Source organism: Cetorhinus maximus, chromosome 3 (assembly GCF_964194155.1).
Source record: "Cetorhinus maximus chromosome 3, sCetMax3.hap1.1, whole genome shotgun sequence".
NCBI lineage: Eukaryota > Metazoa > Chordata > Chondrichthyes > Lamniformes > Cetorhinidae > Cetorhinus > Cetorhinus maximus.
In genome coordinates, this window is record NC_135881.1 from 108,492,083 (window position 1) to 108,516,321 (window position 24,239).

A 24,239-nucleotide genomic window follows, 5' to 3' on the forward strand; every position below is an offset into this window, starting at 1 on the left:
ATGTAACATGCCCACTGGGGGACAATAACAACCTCAGGAGTGGTACACAGAAAGGGAGAATAATGATCCTAAGATAAGTATCTTTGGATCAAAAGGGGGAAGATGTTGGCCAGGGGCTGCTGCTGAACTGCCAGACACAGTCAAAAGCAACTTTTGACCTGAAGTAACCTGAGTCCAGTTGCTGGCCTGAGTAACTTTTGAAACCTGACTCCAGTCACTGGGTCCAAACTGGCTGGAACCAGTTCTGAAGTAGCTGACTCTCTTGAAGACAAAGGAAATGTGATGAGTCCTTATTTAGAAAAAGGAGAAACGAGGTGATCCTGCAAGTCTTGGAGCAGAGCCAATGGAGAAGATGCCACAGATCAGGCAAGCAGACCTAAACCAGCGGGAAGAGAGACAGCACAGCTTAAAGAGATATGATTCAGTATAATACTGAGAGGATTTCGGGCGTGGGGCAATGAGACTCCAGAGATCAACCATCGCAGAAGCGGAAGAACCTACGTCAGCAACGTAGAGACGCAGGAGAGAGAGAACGGAACGCCTGGCTAGCGTCAGCTCTCCTTTTCGGATATTAGCTTTTATATTCTGTGACCACTCAGGGAGTGTCAGAGAAACCTAGTGGGTGTGTGTTTAGATCCTAGTTTTGGGTATAAAACTGTATAACCTGCTGTAAACTGCATGTCTATATTTAACCAGACGTATAAGCTATATGTAGATGATCTAACGACGTGAATAAAGCGAATTTAGAGTTAAGCGAGAATTGACTCTTCTCTGTGTACTAAGCCAATATCCGTTACCGGTGACCTCCGGCAACAATCCTGTTGACATGGGAGAAAATTGTATCTGATCTTTGCCCAGGGACAAATGCAGTGCTTCCACAGCCAACCCAACTGAGATCAGCTAACTTAGCACTGACCAAAACAGTGATATTTCTGGTTTGCACAACTTAGTACTACATCACACTGTGAAGGAAATTTTATCTTTGGTGATGGTGTAAGATGAGCAATATCAAATGGCTGTGTATTACACACTTTGCATGGTTTTGCTTTCCACTGATTTCAATGAGAAAGGAAAATCAGGTGTGATGCATAAAGCACAGCTAATTCTATATTGTCCATTTTATACTATCACCCAAAATTAAAAGTATCCCCTATATATTTATCCACAGATATACTTGATGAGGTGTGGGTCTGTACTCATCAAGGTGGAAGATTGTCACAATTAATGAGCAGGAGAAAAGGATTTTCTCACTCCATGTGTAAACAAGATCAGTTACATGTGGGACCTCCCATAGATATAAAAGCTGCTCATATTCAAATATCTAGACTCACACAGGAAGTTACTTGGGAAGGTGTGAAAGAGAGGTTGGCACTCTGTATTTCGCCATGACTCAGTATTTTAGGTGAGAAGAGAACAAAAAAAACTTGTAGCTCAACTGGCAAAAATGCATTGACCAGTTTTCTGTAGATTGGCTATTCCAATCACTACCTGGTTCCATTTGATTTGGATACCTTGTGCACACAGTATGCAGTTAAGAAAAAAAATATATTCAGCTTAACTTTCTCTAGTTCATTCCACAATTCATGTATCCACAGTAACTACTTGAGATATGAATTGATATTTAAATGATAATAACAGTTACATAACTAGTAGGACACACCCAGTTAGTAGCTGCAGTCACTGTGCATGCACACAATCACACACACATGTACATAAATGCAGACACGCAGGCATACACAAGTACACACACAAACATGCACACACAAGGACACATACATACATATGCATGCACACATACAATATACTGTGACATTCTATGCATTCCTATTGGGGTTCTGTCATTAGTATAAACATTGTGCTAAATTCAAATTGTAATAACATTGAAAGGCTTAAATTACTGTCCATGCTTTTAAAAAATGTCTATGGGAATAGAAACTATAATCGTTAATATGCATGGATTTGCACAGATTGTTGCTTGATACCCTGAACTAATGAGAAATAAATTATCCTGGGCATTTAAAAAACTGCCCTTGTGATTAATGGACAGGTTCAGTCAAAGCTGCCTGCTTTTCTATGCAAGTGTTCGCTGGTCAAAAATCTGTTCTCTTAATGCAGCTGACTTTGTTAGTGCTTACAACATGTTCTACCCTCGCAATCAAGTATGTTAAAAACATCTTTTTAAGGTATGCTTTTTTTGACTCAATGTTGCTTTTTACATTCCTGATGTTCCTTGTGCTGACCTGCAGGTACCTGCACTTCTGTTCATCATTTCCTCTCAGCGCTCTCTTCAATATTGGGTTCTATATGGCAAACATTTTTATACATAAATGATTTCAGCGTGGACTCTTTGTCAGAACTGATGAAGGTTTAACTTGTTTTTTTTCTTTTACAGGTGTTGACTGATCTGTCGTGCATTTCCAGCATTTTATGTTTCAATTTCAGATTTCCAGCATTTACAGTTTCTTTTATTAAACTCTTTCCTTTACCCTGGCAGTCTTACCTTGTAAATTGCTGTCATACCCTGACCCGATACACTAGTTATATAGCAAGTAATCATTAATTCTAACAATATAATAGTGAATTATTTCAAGCAGATATTAGCCCAGATTTTGCAGCCAGGGGTGAAGCCACAGCATTGCCACTGACCTCAAAGAAAGCTGCCCATAAAGATCTCGTTATCTCTGTGGTGTGGATTTTTCCTTTCCTGGCATTAATTTGAATCTAGTCCCAAATCACAGAGATCTCCAGGCACCCAGAAACAATCACTTTGAAAGATTCTCGCAGAAAGCAAACCAGGTAGTGAAATGCAAAGATTATCCTTCATTTCTTATAAATTTTACAGAAAGCAAAATAAAGATTAGAAAAATTAAAAATATCAAACTTTAAAAAATAAATCATTGTATTAAAAGCTACAGAATTTTTATAATAATGGAAAAAAATTGACATTACACAAATATAAAATTAGTTTTCTGGAACCAGAGAGGTTCTTCTGTAATAATTATGATAAAGTACGTTGTTAAAAACCCAGTTACACCTCATTAACAAGGCATAACCTTTTCAGAAGTCTTGAACAGCAATATCAAAGCATTAAAGCAAAAGTCCTCATCAGTTCAGTGATTTCTAATCGATTGCCGTCTGCAGGGACTTGAACACCATACCCTATGGAGAAGTGCAGAATCATTGATAGCGACTTCTGGATTTCTGTATTTAACTGTACATGTGTGGGCTCCAGAAATTGCTGTCAGTTTCAGAGGAGCAATAACTACGAATGCTGACAGCTTCACAATTATGACCACAAAATCTGGGCCAATGTTTTTAAAGCCAAGGCGTTTAGTACTCAACAGTAAAGAGAAAATATCCACCTTAGAGTTAGTAGTAGCATGAGGAAATGTCGTTGTAAGCATTATTGTCATGAGAGCATCAAGAATGTTACTGTTCAAAACTCAGAAGTTTCCAACAGAACATAATTAAACAGTCTTATAATTCCATAGCATTGCTACCAGGTAATTCAATTTGCATAGTTCTCACTTTGAAAATAAGATGCTAACCACAAAACATAATGTTTTAAAATCGCTTACCAGAGGGACTTTGAATCACCTAACAAGTTTTTGAATCATATTTACTTTTTTTATTCATGGAGCACTCAGTATTTAACAAATGTCTCTTCGGTTTGGAAAATATAAAACTCAGACATAGGTCAAAGATTTGAAGATCTGTTTAAATAATTGGAGGATTGAGATTTCTGAGCCCGACTTTTTATCTGACCTGCTCCAAAGGGCTGTAAGAACCACATCCGTCCTGAGTGCCCTTGTTTGTTGTCAGATGTTTGGGTTGGGTTGATGGCTCGACTTGTCTTCACATCTGCTTTCTTTTCCTCCACCGAAGGGATCTCTAACACTGGAATGATGGTACACTGGTCCAGAAAATTGTCAGTTGTCACCACCTCTGTATAACCTTCTTCACAGGCACACACTGCAGACTAGATAGGAAAAATGAATATTTGGGCAGTTTATGCAGTCATTCAAACTAAATGAAAATAATATTTTAATAAAACATATTACATGAAACATTACAACATTCAAAATGATAAAATATAGTGAATTCAAGAAGTCTATACTGCTATCAACAGCTAACACTTACATCGTTGCAGTACGTATAAGGTTTAGTGCATGGTGGGTTACATGATCTGTCGGCATAAGGTTGGTTCACTGCAGAACAGCCACCTACAAGACAAGCAGTTATATTTAGTGATAACAGACAATAAACTTGCTGTGTAATTTTGAATGTATCACAACTGTTATCTTCTCATCATTATGCTTCCAATATGAGGCTCGTATGAACGAGCAGCCATAGAACTTCATAAATGTACTAGTGGTCTTAAACTGTCTGGTAAACAAGGGAGCACTCAATTAAAGTACATCTCTTCATGGATATTTATGCCTCTGAACTATATTAGCCAGGGAACTGGGTGTCGCAATGGTTTAGCACAGGCTTTTCATGAGTCTAGCCTAGACTACTGGATAAAAGTCTCCTGTAACTGCTGGCAATAATGATCCCAAGTGAAATATGCTTGGCCAGTCCCAAACTAATTATGAGCAGCTGCAGAAATATAAGACAACTTGCTCCTAGTCCACTATTAGCTTCTCTCAGAAAGTCCACAAGGTTTGGAAAGTTAAAAATTATAAGGGTGCCATTTTGGCATTAGAACTGAAGCTTGATATTGGGATAATGGAAAGCAGCTTGAGACCAGAGTGTTTGATGCTGAGTATCAGGTTTTTGACGAGTAAAATATTCTGTTTGTTAGTGTTAACTTGAGTTGAACATTAAAAACAAGTGAAAATTCTATTTTGCCAGAAAAGGGGAATAAAAATCTCAATGCATCACCAATTGAATGTTTGTAATAAAGAATGGAAGATAGAAGGTCAGAATGTTTTACTTTTTTAACATTATTTCCCAAAACATGCTGCCTACAGAAAATATTTCACTATTGATGTATTAATCATGCTTTTGCAATGATATTATGGGCGGGATTTTCCACACCAGCCTGCCGCCGGGATCTTCAGGTCCTGCTGCAAGTCAGTGGACTTCTGGCTGGGGCGCCACCCCGCCCACAACAGGGCTGGAAAATCCCAGCCTATGTGACTATCAATGTCATTCAATCACCAGACACTTAAACTAAATTCACTTCATCACTTTGGTGATGATTTTACATTTATGTCTCCTAATTCCTGCCTAACAATCAATAAAAATGGGTACTCCCCTGCCAACATCCAATTTTCTTTATTATTTAGATGGAGGCGGTGGCATAATGGTGATGTCACTGGACCAATAATCCAGAGGCCCAGGCTAATGTTCTGGGTACATACCAGCTGGTGGAATTTAAATTCAATTAATAAATCTGGAATTAAAAGCCAATCTAATGGTGACCATGAAACCATTGTTGATTGTCGTAAAAACCCATCTGTTCACTGATATCCTTTAGAGAAGGAAGTTTGCCACCCTTACGAGGTCTGGCCTACATGTGACTCCAGACCCACAGCAATGTGGCTGCCACTCAAATGCCCTATGAATTGGCCTAGAAGGCACTCAGTTGCATCAACCTGCTACAAAGTCTGCAAAAAGGATTGAGACTGGGTGGACCACCCAGATCAATCTAGGCACCGGAAACAACAGTGGCAAACCCAGTCCGTCGGCCCTGCGAAGTCCTTACTAACACCTGGGGGCTTGGGCAAAAATTGGTAAAACTGTCCCACAGACTAGTCAAGCAACAACCTGACGTAGTCATGCTCACCAAATCATATGAGAGAGACAATGTCCCAGACACCACCATCACCATCCCTGGGTATGTCCTGACCCAACAGCAGGAAAGATCAACCAGAGGTGGCATCACAGGGGTATATAGTTGGGAGGGAGTTGCTATGGGAGCCTTCAACGTTGACTCTGCACACCATGAAGTCTCATGGCATCAAGTCAAACATGGACAAGGAACCCTCCTGCTGAATGCCACCTACTGTCTCTCTCACCACATCTCCTCAGCTGATGAATCAGTACTCCTCCAGGTTGAACACCAATTGGAAGAAGCATTGAGGGTGACAGGGCACAGAATATACTCTGGGTGGGGGGGCTTCAAAGTTCATCACCAATAGTACCACTACTGACTGATCTGGCTCAGTCCTGAGGGACATAGCTGCTAGATTTGGTCTTCGGCAGGTGGTGAGGGAACTAACATGAGGGAAAAACCTACTTGAACTCATCCTCACCAATCTACCTGTCATAGATGCAACGGTTCATAACAGCATTGGTAGGAGTAACCACTGTGCAATCCTTGAGGAGAAGAAGTCTCACCTTCACATCGAGGATACCCTCCATTGGATTGTGTAGCACTACCAAAGTTCTAAATGGGATAGATTTTGAAGAGGTCTGGCAACTCAAAACTGGGCATTCATGAGGTGCTGTGGGCCATCAGCAACAGCAGAATTATTCTCAACCATAATCTGCAACCTCATGGATGGCATATCTCCCACTCTACCATTACCATCAAGCCAAGGGATCAACCTTGGTGCAATGAAGAGTGCAGGAAGGCATGCCAGGAGCAGCACCAAGTATACCTAAAAATGAGGTGTCAATCTGGTGAAGCTACTACACAGGGCTACTTGCACGTCAAACAGCATAAAGCAGCATGCAATAGACAGAGCTGAAGGCACTGGATACTGAAAAGGCTAAGGGCCCTGACAACATTCCAGCAATAGCACTGAAGAATTATGCTCCAGAAATAGCTGCACCCTTAGCCAAGCTGGTCCAGTACAGCTACAACACTGGCATATACCTGGCAATGTTGAAAATTGCCCAGGTATGTCCTATCTACAAAACGCAGGACAGATCCAACCCAGCCACTACTGCCCCATCAGTCTACTCTGAAATATCAGCAAAGTGATGGAAGGGACTGTCGATAGTGTTGGCAAGCAGCAGTTGCTCAGCAATAACTTGCTCACTGACATTCATTTTGAGTTCCACCAGGGCACTCAGCTCCTGATTTCGTTAGAGCCTTGGCCCAAACATGGACCAAAGATCTGGATTCCAGAGGTGAGGTGAGAGTGACTGCCCTTGACATCAAGGCAGCATTTGACTGTGTGTGGCATCAAGGAGCCTGAGCAAAACTAGTGTCAATGGGAATCAGGGGAAAACTCTCCGCTGGTTGGTGTATACCTAGCACAAAGGAAGATGGTTGTAGTTGTTGGAGATCAGTCATCTCAACTCCAGGACATCACTACAGGAGTTCCTCAGGGTAGTGCCCTAGTGTCCTTGGCCCAAACATCTTCAGCTGCTTCATCAATGACCTTCCTTCCATCATAAGGTCAGAAATGGGGCAGTTCATGGATGATTGCACAATGATCAGCACCTTTCGCAACTCCTCGGATACTGAAGCAGTCCATTTCCATATCCAGCAAGACCTGGACAACATTCAGGCTTGGGTTGATCAGTGGCAAGTAACATTCGTGCCACACAAGTGCCCGACAAGACAGAATCTTACCATCGCCCCTTGACATTCAATGGCATCACCATTGCTGAATCCCACACTATCAATGTCCGAGGGGGTGGGGATTACCATTGACCAGAATCTGAACTGGATCAGCCATATAAATACTTTGGCTACAAGAGCTGGTCAGAAGTTAGAAATTCTGTGGTGAGTAACTCATCTCTTGGCTCCTCAAACCTTATCCACCATCTACGAGGCACAAGTCAGGAGTGTGATGGAATACTCTCTAATTGCCAGGATGAGTGCGACTCCAACAACACTGAAGAAGCTCAACATCATCCAGGACAAAGCAGCCCACTTGAATGACACCCCATCCATCACCTTCAACATTCATTCTTTTCACCACCGACGTGCTGTGGCAGCAGTGTGTACCATCTACAAGATGCCCTGCAACAACTCATCAAGGCTCCTTCAATACTTAGATGGACAAGGGCAGCAGATGCATAGGTACATCACCACCTGCAAGCTCCCCTCCAAGCCACACATCATTCTGACTTGGAATTATATTTTTGTTCCTTCACATGTCACTGGATCAAATACTGGAACTGGATACTGCAAGGCTATGGATGTACCTACACCACCACCTTATCAAGGGCAATTAGGGATGGGCAATAAATGCTGGCCTAGCCAATGACATCCACATCCTGTGAATGAATAAATTTTAAAAATCCATATAATTTTTAACACTTGTATCAGGCTTCCTCTTAACCTTCTGCATTCTAGTAGAAAAAGCCCCAGTCTTTTTAATCTCTCTTCATAACTAAAGTCCTTTAACTGTTGTATACTGCAAGTCAACACAAGGAAAAGAACAATTCATAGTAACCCTCCAGGAAGGCATTGACAATGATTCTATCTTCCCAGTGCATGCAGGAAATAAAAACTCCTTCAGTACCTGTGACATTTATTCCATCTGACCTCTGACACCACACTTCTCGGTATGATCCTGTCCATGCACCAGCCAACCAAATGTATTCATAGCAGCTGCCACCTGTAGGAAACCATCACAATAAAAAGAAACTGAGTGTATAACATGCTAACCTGCAGAAGGAGACATATAAGAACAATTCCCAGGACATCCATTTGGTCCAGGTGGGTATCTCATTCGTTTGTGGAAACACTGCATGTTAACACCGAAGATGATGGACAAGGGCTGAATTCCAAGCAGTTACCGTAGCCTGACCACCTGGTTTCTGTCAGGAGAGTACGGTCAAAAATAAACTGAATATCTCAGTTCAGTAGTCATTTGAAGTCATCTGTTTTAGGGTAGCTGTAGACAGGGACTTTGTTTTAGTTCCAATTTTATACTCAGTTCCAGTGAATGGTCATTCTATGTTCAAAGAAGGAATAGCCATGTTCTGACTATTACTCTAAATGCACTATTCCTGGTGTACTCTTACATTTTTATCATTAATAAATGTGTTCTGCAATTTATAGGTCTATTTAAGTGTTTATTCTGCTTTCCAAAGACAATGTGGAAGTATATGATGTAACCAGGGAGCTGAAATACAATCACATGCGTTTCCATTTGACCCCTGAACTTGCTGTAAATACCCAGATATTGGGCATGCAAAGGCACATTGTAGCTTGTAGGTTCATCTACAGGAGTGGTGCTTGTTGCTTAGAAAAAAATCTGAGTAAAAGTCCCAAATTGTCAATTCTGTTAGTTCCAGTGCAGCTAGAAACAACGTGAGCACTAATGATTCAGCGATTGATGATGTGGATTTAAAATGATCACAAGTGGAGCAGCTGTAGTTCCTGACTGACTTCTGATGAAGGTATGTGCATATGTAGAATTGGGCTTGATAGCAATACTAACCCATGGACCTGTGGTCAAAAAGCTTGTTGACACTCATAGAAATTGGGTTAGGTATTGTGCGGCATGTACATTGAATTACAAGGTACAGCACAGAAATTGGTCATTCGGCTCAACTGGTCTCTAACAATGTTTATACTTCATATAAGCCTTCTACCAGCTTGCTTCATCTAACTCAATTAGCATATCCTTCTATTCCTTTCTCCCCTGTGTATTTACCTAGTTTTTGTTTAAAAGTGTCCATGCTAATCACCTCAAACATTCAACCGCTCTCCAGGTAAATAAGTTTCTCCTAAATTCCTTAGTGAATTTGCCAGTGACTATCTTACATTTATGATTCCCACAGGTTATGATAGAAGCATCTCTTTCCATTGCTGATTGGTCTGCGCTGGTCACAAACCAACAATAGCAACAAGTTGTGTTCATGTAGCATCCTTGACATTGTAAAATGTCTCAGTGTTTCATAGGAGCATTATCAAAGAAATTTTGACACTGAGCCACATAAGGAGAGATTAGGACAAGGAACTTGCTCAAAGAGGTAAGTTTTAAGGAGCATCTTAAAGAGGAGAGGTAGAAAGGTGGAGCGGTTTGGCGAACGAATTTCAAAACTTTGGGCCATGGCAGCTGAAGGTATGGCCGCCAATGATGGAGTGGCTAAAATTGGGGAAGCGCAAGAGGTCTGAATTAGATGAGCGCAGATATTTAAGAGGGATATGGAGCAGGAGGAGGTTGCAGAAATAGGGAGGGGTGAGACCATAGAGTATTAGCTGGTTAGCAGAGGCAAATCAGAGCCTATCGATGACTATCTATTATAAACCCAGCCCAAATTTCCTATCCATTGACTTAAGTGGAAAGGAAAATTAGACAGAGGGCCAAACCAGCAGTCAATTTTCCACCAGTGTCAAATGTGAAAATTGGCTCCAGACTGTAACCATGTTGGATTTTGTCACTGGGGCCAAAAACTTAAATAAAATGAGGAATTCACTGATCTTAGCTAAAGAGTACATCACAGAACCCCCAACATAATTTAATTACTGTTTTTGAGGCATGCAATTGAAAAGTACAAACAGAGCAGAACAGGCCAGCAACCAGGTGTGCTTGTGGAGACTATTGTACTATCAGGAGATTATGAAATAAAAACAAAAATGCTGGAAAAACTCAGCAGGTCTGGCAGCATTTGTGGAGAGAGAAATAGAGTCATACAGACGGGAAACGTTAACTCAGTTTCCGACTCCACGGATGCTGCCAGACCTGCTGAGTTTTTCCAGCATTTTTGTTTTTATTTCAGGTTTCCAGCATCTGCAGTATTTTGCTTTCATCAAGAGATAATGGCATGGATTGTTGCTCCTGGGTCGGGAGTGCAGAGTCAGGATAATTCCCAGCTCCACAAACCTGACCCAGGAGAAAGTGCCCCGGAAGTTGGTATTTTGATACTAGAGTGGCAGGGTTCTCTGGGAGCCGGGCCTGCCATCCCCAGAACGAGTGCGGAGGTAGGCTGGGCGGAATGCCTACCTCCGTTCCAGCACTGTGTCCAAGATTTAAAAGAAAGAATAAAAAACAGCCCTCCAGCACTTAGCCCTCAACCCCTGCCTCCCCACACAACCACCATGCCCTTTCCATGGCAACTCATGCCACACCATGGCCTCTACCTACCTCCTCATTCCCTCCATGCCAACCTATGCCCCCCTAGAACACTCCCCATGGCCCCTCATACCCTCCATGTCAACCTATGCCTCTCTAGCCATTGCACATGGGCCTTTATAACCCCACGGCAGATCGCAGGACCCATGCTGAGAATAAATAAAATAAATTTCCAAGTAGCTATTGCAGACTTTATTTGAAAAAAACTCCCATTCATATAAGCCAATTCACTACATTTAGATTCTTCAACTACATCCTTATAAAAAGAAAGATTTCTTTCAATGCTTAATCCCTTATGAAAATAAACATTTCATTCAAGTGCTTAATCCTCTATAAAAAAAAATTAGAATTCATAATTCCACTTCAAAGATTCTATAACCACTTGGCGCTGTAAATCAAACTGTGAAATGGAAGGCAGCCGACTGTGATAATAGAAGGTTAGTAATGGTAGCCCACAGAGGCTTATATTTTATCCATTCATGGGATGTGGGCTTTGCTAGTTGGGCCAGCATTTATTGCTCATCCCTAGTTGCCCTTGAGAAGGTGGTGGTGAGCTGTCTTCTTGAACCACTGCAGTCCATGTGGTGTAGGTACACCCACAGTTAGGAAGGGAGTTCCAGGATTTTGAGCCAGTGACAGTGAAGGGATGCCAATATATTTCCAAGTCAGGATGGTGAGTGACTTGGAGGGGAACTTCCAGGCAGTGGTGTTCCCTCTATCTGCTGCCCTTGTCCTTCTATATGGTAGTGGTCGTAGGTTTGAAAGGTGCTGTCTAAGGAGCCTTGGTAAATTCCTGCAGCACATCTTGTAAATGGTACACATTGCGGCTACTGTGTGGTGGAGGGAATGAACGATTGTGGATGTGGTGCCAATCAAGCGGGCTGCTTTGTCCAGGATGGTGTCAAGCTTCTTGAGTGCTGTGGGGGCTGCACTCACCCAGGCAAGTGTGGAATATTCAATCACACTCCTGACTTGTGTCTTGTAGATGGTGGACTGGCTTTGGGAAGTCAGGAGGTGAGTTACTCATTGCAGGAAACCTAGCCTCTGGCCTGCTCTTGTAGTCACAGTATTTATATGGCTAATCCAGTTCAATTTCTGGTCAATGGTAACCCCTGGGATGTTGATAGTGGGGGATTCAGTGATGGTAATACCATTGAACATCAAGGGGCGATGGTTAGATTCTCTCTTGTTGGAGATGGTCATTGCCTGGCACTTGTGTGGCGCAAATGTTACTTGCCACTTGTCAGCCCAAGCCTGGGTATTGCCTAGGGCTTGCTGCATTTGGACATGGTCTGCTTCAGTATCTGAATTGTCGCGAATGGTGCTGAACATTGTGCAATCGTCAGTGAACATCCCCACTTCTGACCTTATGATGGAAGGTCATTGATGAAGCAGCTGAAGATGTTTGGGCCAAGGACACTAGGGCACTACCCTGAGGAACTCCTGTAGTGATGTCCTGGAGTTGAGATGACTGATCTCCAACAACCACAAACATCTTCCTTTGTGCTAGGTATGACTCCAACCAGTGGAGAGTTTTTCCTGATTCCCATTGACTCCAGTTTTGCTAGGGTTCCTTGATGCCACACTTGGTCAAATATGGCTTTGATGTCAAGAGCGGTCACTCTCACCTCACCTTGGGAGTTCAGCTCTTATGTCCATGTTTGAACCAAGGCTGTAATGAGGTCAGGAGCTGAGTGGCCCTGGCAGAACCCAAACTGGGCATCAGTGAGCAGGCTATTGCTAAGCAAGTGCCGCTTGATAGCACTGTTGATGACCCCTTCCATTACTTTACTGATGCTGGAGAGTAGTCTGATGGGGCAGTAATTGGCTAGGTTGGGTTTGTCCTGCTTTTTGCATACAGGACATACCTGTGCAATTTTCCACATAACCAGGTAGATGCCAGTGTTGTAGCTGTACTGGAACAGCTTGGCTAGGGGCACAGCAAGTTATGGAGCACAAATTTTCAGTACTATTGCCAGGGCCCATAGCCTTTGCAGTATCCAGTGCCTTCAGCTGTTTCTTGATATCATGTGGAGTGAATTCAGTTGGCTGAAGACTGGCATCTGTGATGCTGGGGACCTCCAGAGGAAGCCAGGATGGATCATCCACTCGGCCCTTCTGGCTGAAGATTGTAGCAAATGCTTCAGACTTATCTTTTGCACTGATGTGCTGGGCTCCTCTATCATTGAGGATGGGGATATTTGTGGAGCCTCCTCCTCCGGTGAGTTGTTCAATTGTCCACCACCATTCGCGACTGGGTGTGGCAGGACTACAGAGCTTAGATCTGATCTGTTGGTTGTGGGATCGCTTAGCTCTATCACTTGCTGCTTATGTTGTTTGGCATGCAAGTATGGTGTTATATGGCATGGTGTTATAACTTCACCAGGTTGACCCCTCATTTTTTTTTAAGGTATGCCTGGTGCTGCTCCTGACATGCCCTCCTGCACTCTTCATTGAACCAGGGCTGATCCACTGGCTTGATGGTAATGGTAGAGTGGGGGATATGCCAGGCCATGAGGTTACAGATTGTATTCGAGTACAATTCTGCTGCTGCTGATGGCCCACTGCATGTCATCGATGCCTAGTCTTGAGTTGCTAGATCTGTTCAAAATCTATCCCATTTAGCACGTGGTAGTGCCACACAACACGATGGAGGATATCCTCAATGTGAAGACGGGGTATTGTCTCCACAATGACTGTGCAATGACACTCCTACCGAAACTGTCATGGACAGATGCATCTGTGGCAGACAGGTTGGTGAGGACGAGGTCAAGTACGTTTTTCCCTCTTGTTGGTTCCCTCACCACCTGCCACAAACACAGTCTAGCAGCTACGTCCTTTAGAACTTGGCCAACTTGGTCAGTGGCGGTGCTACCGAGCCGCTCTGTGATGGACATTGAAGTCCCCCACCCAGAGTACATTCTGCAACCTTGCTACCCTCAGTGCTTCTCCCAAGTGGTGTTCAACATGGAGGAGCACTGATTCATCAGCTGAGGGAGGGTGGTACGTGGTTATCAGCAGGAGGTCTCCTTGCACATGTTTGACCTGATGCCATGAGACTTCATAGGGTCCAGAGTCGATGTTGAGGACAACAGACAGAGTGAATTAGCAAGCAATGATTTTTTTTTTAAACACTTCAGACATTTTATTCAAAGATTTAAAGTGCGGCAATTTTAAATGCCTTGACAGTTTGACAGTACATTTTGACACTTCCGACAATTGCCTTTGACAGTTCACTTTGGTACTTTTGACAGTTCTAATGAGCTTGACAGTTAAAGCGTTTAGGCACTTTTTATGTACATTCATGCCTATGCTTACCTCTCCCAAGGAGCACCTGAGCTCCCCCAAAGGGCATCTGACCTCCCCAAAATGTGTCTCAGAACCATATCCAAAGGAGTACCCTACCTCTCCAAAGGGTATCTACCCAACCTCTCCAAAGGGCCCATGTAGTTCAGACCTGCTACTACCAAGTCTAACTTGAGCATGTTGTGTTTCACACATATGGGTTACCAAAATCATAAATGAGTGGAGGCAACTGCTAATTGATATGGGCAACTGCCTCTGCAAAACGCATATGTGCAAATCCTGACCCGGCCACATTCCTGACCCCGCAAAAACGGTAGGTGCTGTGTTCTGGGGCGTAAATTCTGATTTTCGGCCTCTTCTGCGTTTTTGCAACAATGGAGAGGCTTTTCATTAGTGCCAAAATCCCGGCCAATGAGTACAAATCTCATCATGTCATTTGTTGAATTAAATTCACCAACTTGGCTAATTGTGAACTGGGACAGGGAAAGTATAAAAAAAACCACAAAAGCTGCTGGCTTATTAGAAAAATTTAATTGGTTTACTCATGTCCTTCAGGAAAGGAAACTTGCTCCCTTTCTCGTTTGACCAACAAATGACTACTTCACATTACATGGCTGACTCTTAATGCCACTCTGAAGTGTTCTAGCAATCTGCTCAGCTATAATTTTCCCGTGCCTCAGGTTCAAATGAGTTTTGTCACTTTCTTTTATTCATAGCTTACCACTGAATATCTTAAATTGCGAATGATTTAGTAAAATTCTGCTTTCATGGCAAACTGTCTCAGTAGGCATGGCTGCATCAAAAACAGTACCTGCCGTCTCAAGGCCAAAACTAAATAACATTTTAATGGGATTATTTTAATGTTTTGTCATGCAGAATACTGATTTTGTTTTAAGCTTAATGCACTATGCTTAGAAAAATACAAATAGCAATGTGGACACCTGCAGACAGCCTTTACTCCTCCTGAAATGTACAAGTATTTGTGTACTCCCAGAACTAACCAGAAGGTGGTAGCATTTACTTAGTTTCTAGTAATGAAACAAGCTGCAGATAAAAGATGCCATTGGCTAGGTAAGGGAAAACATCACAGGGAATGTTTCGCATCTGTACTCAGTGAGGAACCTAATCTGGTGACACTGCAACTCATGAATTTGTTCTTACTCCTGTTTTTGACTAAGTGTTGACAAAACCCTTCTTTGAACAGTTTCAGTCATTGCTTTGATGTGTACTCCATTGTCCCCTCACTTCAACCCTAAACCAATCTCTGAATGCTCAGAAAATCGAGGGAATTCTGATTTGAACTTCCAGCAGAGAAGGCCTCCCTGTCAACAGTGCAGATACATGACGTTTGTTGGAAATTACATAGAAATTATAATACCGACACAAGTCATTTAGCTCAACTGGTCTATGGCGGTCTTTATGCTCTACAAAGCCTCCTCTCACCCTACTTCATCTCAGTTTATCAGAATATTCTTCCTTTCCTCCCCTTAAGCACTTACCTAGCTTCCCTTTAAATCCATCTATGTCATTTGCCTTAACTACTCCATGTGGTAATAAGGGACATATTCTAACCACCCTCTAGGTATTGTGCGCCAACGAGCACTGTAATTCATTAACTGTTATGTCTTTCCTGTTTTTAGAACTCACATTGGACATAATTGGCCAAATTGAAAAATGGAGTACCCATCTTTTGATCAATAGCCATTAAGCACAATCAAAAATCAATTCTTTATGAGCAAAGAGGAAAACATATCCATTAGTACTTATACATAAAAATGTTCAAACAATTATCAATTTATTTATAAACATATATACTTTTCAATGGAAACATACACAATTTTGAGGTGATGTTAACAAGGTTTTCAAGTTTCAGAGGAGGCTTGCAAAGCTGATCAAGGCAAATTGTGGGCATGGTTCAAACTCCTGAGAATTAGAATTTACTGTAGATATTGAACAAATGCCAGCTGCCTTTAAGTAGGCTTGTACTTGACCATTTAATTTCTATGATCTTTTTCATATTTGCTGTAAATTAGAGATCCATATGCTACATCGGGGACCTGTGTGAACAGGGCAAGCAATTGTGTATCTCCTTAGCCAATAACATTGATGAATCATTAATGAACAGTACAGAGTCTGAATCAGGAACCGTGAATTATAGAGTATTTCATTCAAAGTCAAATCAAGTACAGAAAGCAAATAAGAGGGAAAAAAAGATTTAATTGAAAAAGAAAAAAGAGACAAAAAGGTATATTTAAAAAAACTTCCAAAAACAATTAAAATCTGAAGGAATGAGACTGTATATTTGTAAACATCAATTATCAGTGCCAGAGAGGTTGTTTGGCAGCAATTAAGACTTATCACACCATTAAATGGGTACTTAGACTGAAATGGACAAGCCCTAACTTTTTGTGGCAAGTTTAGTATTCACAGCACAACTACAGGTTAACTCTTGCCCTGTTCTTCCAAGCAGTGATGAGGCTGAGGTGTTCACCACTGACCATGATTTAAACTGCGGCTTACCTTTTTATGCTGGAGCTTTAGGGACTTTCTTTCCCAGCTGCAGGACACAACCATCAGCAAAGGTAGCCATGAGGGATAGTGGCAAAGTGCAGAAGTGCCGAGGAACACCCTTTGAAGGCTAGCAGCCTCCAGTGTTGTGGTGAGTTTTTAAACGTTCTTAAGCTTTCCTTAAACTATTTTAATTTTTAAAACAACTTTTAATTGATTTTATGAGTTTGTATAACCATTAATGTAGTGTAAGTAAATGCGGAAAAGCCTTGAAATGAATTAAGGAAGTGCTTAATATGAAATAAATGATAAAGTGCATTGCATTTGTAGTAAAATGCAGCCTAATAAGCTCACAGAATGGTTACAGCACAGGAGGCCATTTGGCCCATCATGTCTGTGCCGGCTCTCCGTAGGGTGTGTTCTGTGGCATGAGCGGACAATATGGCGAGAAGGCCAGAAATCGGTTTCACGATGTCGTGAAACCAGTTTGCGGTCATCCATTCAGCCCGTTGATGGCGGGCCGCTTTCCCCATTGGATGTCAGGAACCTCACTGTAATACATCTACATATCATTGTCAGGCCAGCCTGCCAGACTCGTCCCCCCCCCAACCCCGGCTGGATGGTCGGCGGGAGAACGTGCTGGTGCAAAATACGTCTTGACAACTGGGACGTGCAGAAGTCAGGACTTACCGCCAGGGCCTTGCTCACATCATGGATATTCGAGGAGCAGAAGATATTGGAGCCCAACAGCAACGGGATCCTGGAGGAACGTCCATGACATGCTGGGTGGATTCTCATGGACATGGCTCTGCTATGAAGCAGCCCACAGCAGTTGGAAAGTCATCATTGATGCTCACAACGCATGATGGTTGAGGGGGTGGGAGAGGAAGGTCTAGGATCAACTGGAAGAGGAAGAGGTGTCCGGAGGGGGGTGGGGGGGGGGTGAGGTTGGGAGGGGGTGAGGGAGAACGGGGGGAGGAGGGGGTAACGGCAGAAAAGATGTCAACTGAGGATGTAGGTGTAAGGGGGATGGAAGGTGTTAGGGAAGGAGTTTGGAGGGGGAAAGAGTGAGGAAAGGGGAAGAAGAAGTCCAGTGGGAGGAAAGGAAGGAGTACAGAGAGGAGTGCGAGTCCGGGCATGCAAGGAATGTGGAGAGGGGAAGGAGTAAGAGTAGAGGAAGAAGGATGGAGGAAAGAGTAAAACTGGAGGAAGAACTGAAGGTGTCTGAGGGATTCAGGAAGGGGGAAGGAGTAAGGCTGGAGGAAGGAGTTGGGGGGGGGGGGGGCGTGGGGGGGCGAGGACTAAGGCTGGCGGAAGAAGTAAGGGTATCTGAGAAAGTCAGGAAGTGGGAGGGACCAAGCTGAGGGAGTCCGGGGTGGAGATGGGAGGACTAAGGGCGGGGCGGGGGTGTTCCGGGGGGGATGGGGTCCACAGGGGGAAAGGGGTCCCATGGGGTGGAAGGGGTCCAGAGGATGGGGGTAAGGGGTTCCGGGTGTGGGGGGTTGGGGTCCGGAATGTGGTGGGGGAATGAATGTGCAAAGGAGGGGTCTGATGGGTCCATTACTGCCTCCTGGGGAGCAAACAAAGAGTGGGTGTGGTATGAGGGAATTCTGAGAATGACCAAGCCCAGAATGAGGCGGTAGGATGGGAGGGTGATGGTTCAATGGTACCGATAGAAGGGACAGTGATGGTGGTTGGTGAGGACTCGGAGGTAGGCGGTCACTGGAGGTGGGAAGGAGGAGGTTGGGGAGGTTAATGTCGATGGGGGTGAGATTTTCAGGAAGGAAGGGATCGTGCAGGTACACTAGGACATCCCCGAAGGAAAAGGGTGGTGACTGGTAGATCATGGAAGTGGAAGGTGATGCCAAGGGGGTCAACTGTGATGAGAGAAAGGAAATGGGTGCCTCTGGGAGGGTAAAGGACAGCAGAGCGAAAGTAAAACTGAATTAGCACCATCCTGTCCAAATTGAAAGTGAAATGAGACTGGTGAGCAGAGCCATGGATGGGACGAGGACACGAGCTCAAGAGGATATGAGCCCGATGGAGATGTGAGGGTGTGTGTGAGAGCTAGTGGTGTTGTCCCTTGAAGTGTGAGATCCCTGTGGATGTGTGATGGGCTTGTGAATGTGAGAGTTGAGAGTGATGAGAAGAGTGAGTTACCTTGGTGCAACGGATGAGACCATTCCATCCTGTAGTGGCACTGGATGGCTGTCCTCTTTTGCAAGGCATTGGCGCTGACCACCGCTGCCACCGCCTCCCATGCTGGATTAGTGATCCATCATGTGGCCAGAGCTGGGGTAGAGGGCATTACGGTGGGGCTCCAGGACGTCCAAAAGGCACTCAAGGGGTGTGTCAGCATTTGCAGTACTTTACTCTTGTACAAGTACTTCACGCCATTCAATGCATTTGAATGGGGAGCCAGATGGCAAAGTGATGTTAATGTACAGTGTACAGATTTTGCACCTTGTTCAGCAACCTCTGGAGTTTCAGATTTAAATGCGCATCTGTGCTTTCCTGAAGCTGCTATCTGATTTGCATGTAAGTAACAGCAAATGCTGGTAAACTCACTGTTATTTACACAGTAAACTCTGGCCCTGAAGGTTAAAAGCCAAACATGAAAAATTTCTAAATCATCTAGGAATTTTTGTCACACAATAGGTAACAGGCTTTTGGAACAGGTTATTAGGCATGATTATTGAAGTAGTCAGCAAAAATAGGTTCAAAAGGACTTTGGTGTGTTTCTTCGACAGAAGTGATAAAGACATGGATGGTAAAAAGCTGGACGAAGGTATTTTAGCGGAGGGTTTAACCAACTTAGTTTAAACAAGTTAATATTTTTTTAATGTAAGAGTAGAGAGATCAATTCACACCAACAATCCAAATGTTCTTCCACAACATATGGCACTTCACTGTCGCTGGGCCTAAATCCTGGAACTCCCTCCCGAACAGCACTGTGGGTATACCTACACCACATGGACTGCAGCGGTTCAAGAAGGCAGCTCACCACCATCTTCTCAAGGGCAATTAGGGATGGGCAATGAATGCTGGCCTAGCCAGTGATGTCCACATCCAGTGAATGAATAATAAATAAAAACATTTCAGGGTGCTTAGACTGAAATGAATAAGCCCTAAATGTCTGTTTTGAATTTAGTTTGTAGTGCAACTACAGGTTAACTCTATTTCTCTCTCCACAGATTCTGTTCATTAAAGACTAAAATATCAATAATTGCAACACCTTTATCATGTAACAATAAATTATTAAAATTAGATTAAACTTTTGTTTCTTTCTGTGTGAGAGATAATGTTGAAATTGGAAGCTTGGTACATATAGCAACATTATAAACACACTCCTCTGAAATAAATTTTCAACATGACTATGGACAGGGGTGAAACAGAACTTCAGTGGGGATGCAAAATGGTTGATAGTAGAACTGCTGTCTGTTACACATCCAGCCAGATTTTCCTTTCTACCTCCTGCTTTAGCACATGCATCAAAGTTGAATCTCATCCTCTATAGTGACCCGAGAAATTCTTCTGCCATGGTTGTATCCTTGTGAGCATGCATGAGGTAGCAGCTGTACCTACCTACACATGAGCGGGTCTCCAGTTCCTGCTCTGGACACAGGTGCTCATTATCCATTGCCTGGATGATCACTGCCTTTGTTCGTACCTGTACACCACCATAGCCGAGATCTTCGTTGTTCACACAGGTTAGCTGACAAGAACTCCACACAGACCATTCTGTCAGGTAACAGTCACCTGCAGGCATTAAGAAATGTATCACAGTTCAACAATGATGCGCAGAAAATTTTCCGCAAGGCTTGCATTTTATGTTGTATATGTCATGCATGGAATATTGGCAACTGCAAATTTGCTTGTAAAACTGGAGTAATTATATTATATCACACCATGCCACCCTCTTGTGTGGGTGTTGGCATATCCTAACGAATTGCAGGACCTGTAGATTGTGCCATTTAGTACAGGTTTTGTATCCACAGCCCCCTGGTTTTGTAAAGCTGGATTTTAACTCACTCAAAACACATTCACCTGCACAGTGTTAAAATCAGGCCTATTATATAATCTCAGTCAATCTGAAGTGATGATGCACCAAGTGGATTCCATGTGAAGAAGGGAAATTTGAGGAAAACTCTTTCTCCAAGCACTTTGTACTTGCGAGTTTAAGCAATGCTCATTGAAAGCTGGGAGCAAGCTAGCTATCTGTAACTCTCTCAAGTTCCTCATGATTGTAATTTTAGCTAAACCTAGTGGGTATAAAAAAGGAAAATTATGTTTTGTACTCATGCTATCTTGTCATGAAAATTATGAAGAGGATTAAGTCCACTACAGTGTGCCTGTCAAGTTTCAAGAGTTTAGACAATACTACCATAGGGAAACAGCAGTGTACAAATACTGCAATTGAGTTAAACTTGAGTTGAGTTAAGCTTAAACTTAATTGTCACATGGGGTAAATTCACTGAACTGCAGGACTGGCAGAAAAGTCATTGAGCATCTGAACAAGTGTCCTGGAGACAGCGAAAAGTAATTAGACTTTGTAGTGACTGTTCATTATTGCTGCAACAATCCTATTCATTTGAACTCAGCAGGGGTCACTGCCAAGTTAGGCTGATCAATTATGTTCTTGGAAAGGAAGTGGGGATGAAGAGCTGAAACTAACTGAAGTATGAAAAGGGGGCGCAGATAGGTTTTTTTTGTGCCATGCTGGCTGTGAGAGGCTTCTGAATATTTAGAGGGAAAGCATTGAGGGTTTTTTTGCTGGGGTAAAGTGGTTAGGATTGCTGAAGGGTAGTTTGAAGACCTCGAACTGAATTTGAATGTGAGAAATTGGTGGAAATGGTGATGAAATGGGTTGCTGAGATCTGACGCTGCCTATTTGCACTGACCTGGATTTCCCTTCTCCCCTGTGAAGGGAGGGAAATTGGCTGGGAAGCTTGGCCTGGTTCCATGTCTTTCTGCCACTCCTTGGGAACACATGGCAGAGGGCCCAGGGAAGCAAAGTAAAGGCCCTGAAAACTGGAAATTGAGAGGAAACCCTAAACCTAAAGGGCTGAAACTCCTTTCTTCTTCCATGTTCTTTTGTGCCTTTAACATTTCCTCATCACCACTGCAGGTCTTGTAGCAGCAGTCCTGCTTTAAGTCCATCTCATTCTGCCCAGGCTCTGGTGAGCTCCCTTTTGCTGCAGGAATCCAACTGGGGCTCTACCCTGTATGCCTAATGACCCCCAACCAAGAAAGTGGGTAGGGATTGAGGCAGAGTTCGAAGGACAGGTTGAAGCTCTAATTCTGCCCCAGTAAGGAAAATCCATCCCCTCTTGATAAAGTAAAACTAGCTACTGAAGTGAGAAAGAATGGCAAATTATTTTGGATCATTACACAAAGAAAAACTGTGCCAAAGAAACTAAGTGAACATATTGTAACTATTATTTTGTATGATCACCCTTCTGTGGAATAGTTTAACAGTTTAAAAGGAGCTTTGCCTCACCTTATGTTAACTTAAGAGAGATTGAGAAAATACATCTGTGAAAGACACAAGCATTCAATTCATACAACAAGGGAATGCTATCATTGCACTCCTGGGTTATGCTGTTATACAAGTAAACATTGGGCAATATCAGTCAACTGGCTTAACAAAAATAAGACACCAAGACCACTTAACAGAGTGACTCAAATTACTAAACCCAAGAAGACGTGTACATTCCAAATCTGAATTAACCACTGTGCCTCAAGCCCCAAATACTTCAGTAGATATGTCTATTTTGCATACCTGCTATCCTTATAGATTTCTGAATTATGAGTATCTCTGTGCTGTAAAATCACCATAATAACACATATAATGCAGAGTTAAAGAGCTGGAACACAATGTCAGCAGTGAAATTACTTTCTAAACTATGCATTTTGAGTTTTTGGCCCAATGTCATCTGAAACAATTAAGTCTATAATCTTACATTCATTAGAAAAATTGTAACGCGAGCTTCCTAATTCTATTTATATTGATCAATCTCACCCAGAATGGCAACTGGGGCTGCAAAAAGCTGTGCATAAATCTACAGGGAAAATAACAGAAGGAATATATATTTTAAATTTAATGCTGTGGGTATAAATAATAAATATTAAACTTTGATACTGTTGACAACTAATGCAATACATGCTGAGGAGACATTAAAAAATAATGCATTATACATTACTTAAAATCAATGTAACTGTGGTAGTGCATGACTGATGATTGTAGAGCAGTTTCTACTTAGCGTGTCTAATGTAAAAGTTGTATTGAAAACGTCAGTAATCTTCTCCCATAAGTGCCTTATTTCTGTACGGGAATCTTTTGAAAGGCTGTGAATTGCATAATTTATTTAATCACACGTCCAATACAAATACTGAACTGTTCAACAAAGCCATGAAAACTGTTTATTTCAACACCATGGGTTTAACATTCCCTGTTTTATTTTGAATGCATTGGAACATGCATGTGATAAATTTCTGCCTGTCTTTAATGAAATTGCGAACCCATTTAAAAAATATAAAAGTCAACAATTTACTTATTGAAATAATGTTGACAGGGTTTAAATGCAAATGTACAGGTCAGTAAACAAAAAATAGCACAGAAATAGTTAAATCCCCATAAAAAAGTGTTCTGGGATTGATAGCCTTGAGTGATGTTTGGAGAAAGATATCCTTTGTAAATAAATGATTTTCATTTTTTTATATGCAGTAAAGAAAAATTATAAGTAAGCTTGACCAAGAATAGGCCATTAATATGACGTTTGCCACCTGATTATCTTGCTTTCCATGGCAGCACCAGACAATCTCCGACCAAACAGCCTGATACAGATTCCTATGTACTACCCTCTATTTAAAAAATTGAAAACACTGTATTCTGAAGCTAGGGTTGATTTAGGAAATTGCACTTTCAGCACATATCAGCAATTTGGGCAGGTAGTGGGCTCAAATTCTTGACGGGCACTCCCAATACATGGATCTTTGTGAAATGGCTTCTCATACTTTTCAGCATAGGACCATCTTTGAGAAACTACAGCACCTGGGCATGGGACAGTGCAGGCTGCTTGCAGAACGATCTGCTTGTCTCCATTCACCATAGGTTCTAGGTCGGCACATAACTCCTCATCCACAACATTGCCAGGATCATCATTGGATCCATCAAACACAACGCACGATATGTTTCGAAATTTCATGCCATCACCGCAATGAGCATCCTTTAACAAGGGAAAGAAATAATTGTGATTTTACTGAAATTCAGTGTGATGTCAACAGTTATTAAGTTACATTGATGGAAGTAGTTATTTAGTAAGGGTGATAAATTTTGAGAGGATGAGTATGGAAAAGGACATAAACACTGAATGGTAAAACTTTTAAAAGCATGGAAGAACAGAGACTTAGGAGTTTAGTTATCGAATTATT

The 24,239-nt window shown here is 42.5% G+C and overlaps 1 protein-coding gene across 1 annotated transcript in view; it reads right to left on the reverse strand.

Moving 5' to 3' along the window:
• thsd7aa (thrombospondin, type I, domain containing 7Aa) overlaps nt 1-24,239 on the reverse strand; it is a 536,154-nt gene that overhangs the window by 25,510 nt on the left and 486,405 nt on the right. The window contains exons 21-25 of the mRNA XM_078538824.1: nt 23,860-24,034; nt 20,391-20,564; nt 8,430-8,525; nt 4,141-4,223; nt 3,766-3,979 (exon numbers count right to left, since the gene is read on the reverse strand). Of these exons, the coding sequence (XP_078394950.1) occupies nt 3,766-3,979; nt 4,141-4,223; nt 8,430-8,525; nt 20,391-20,564; nt 23,860-24,034 (742 nt within the window). The remainder of the gene's footprint in view (nt 1-3,765; nt 3,980-4,140; nt 4,224-8,429; nt 8,526-20,390; nt 20,565-23,859; nt 24,035-24,239) is intronic.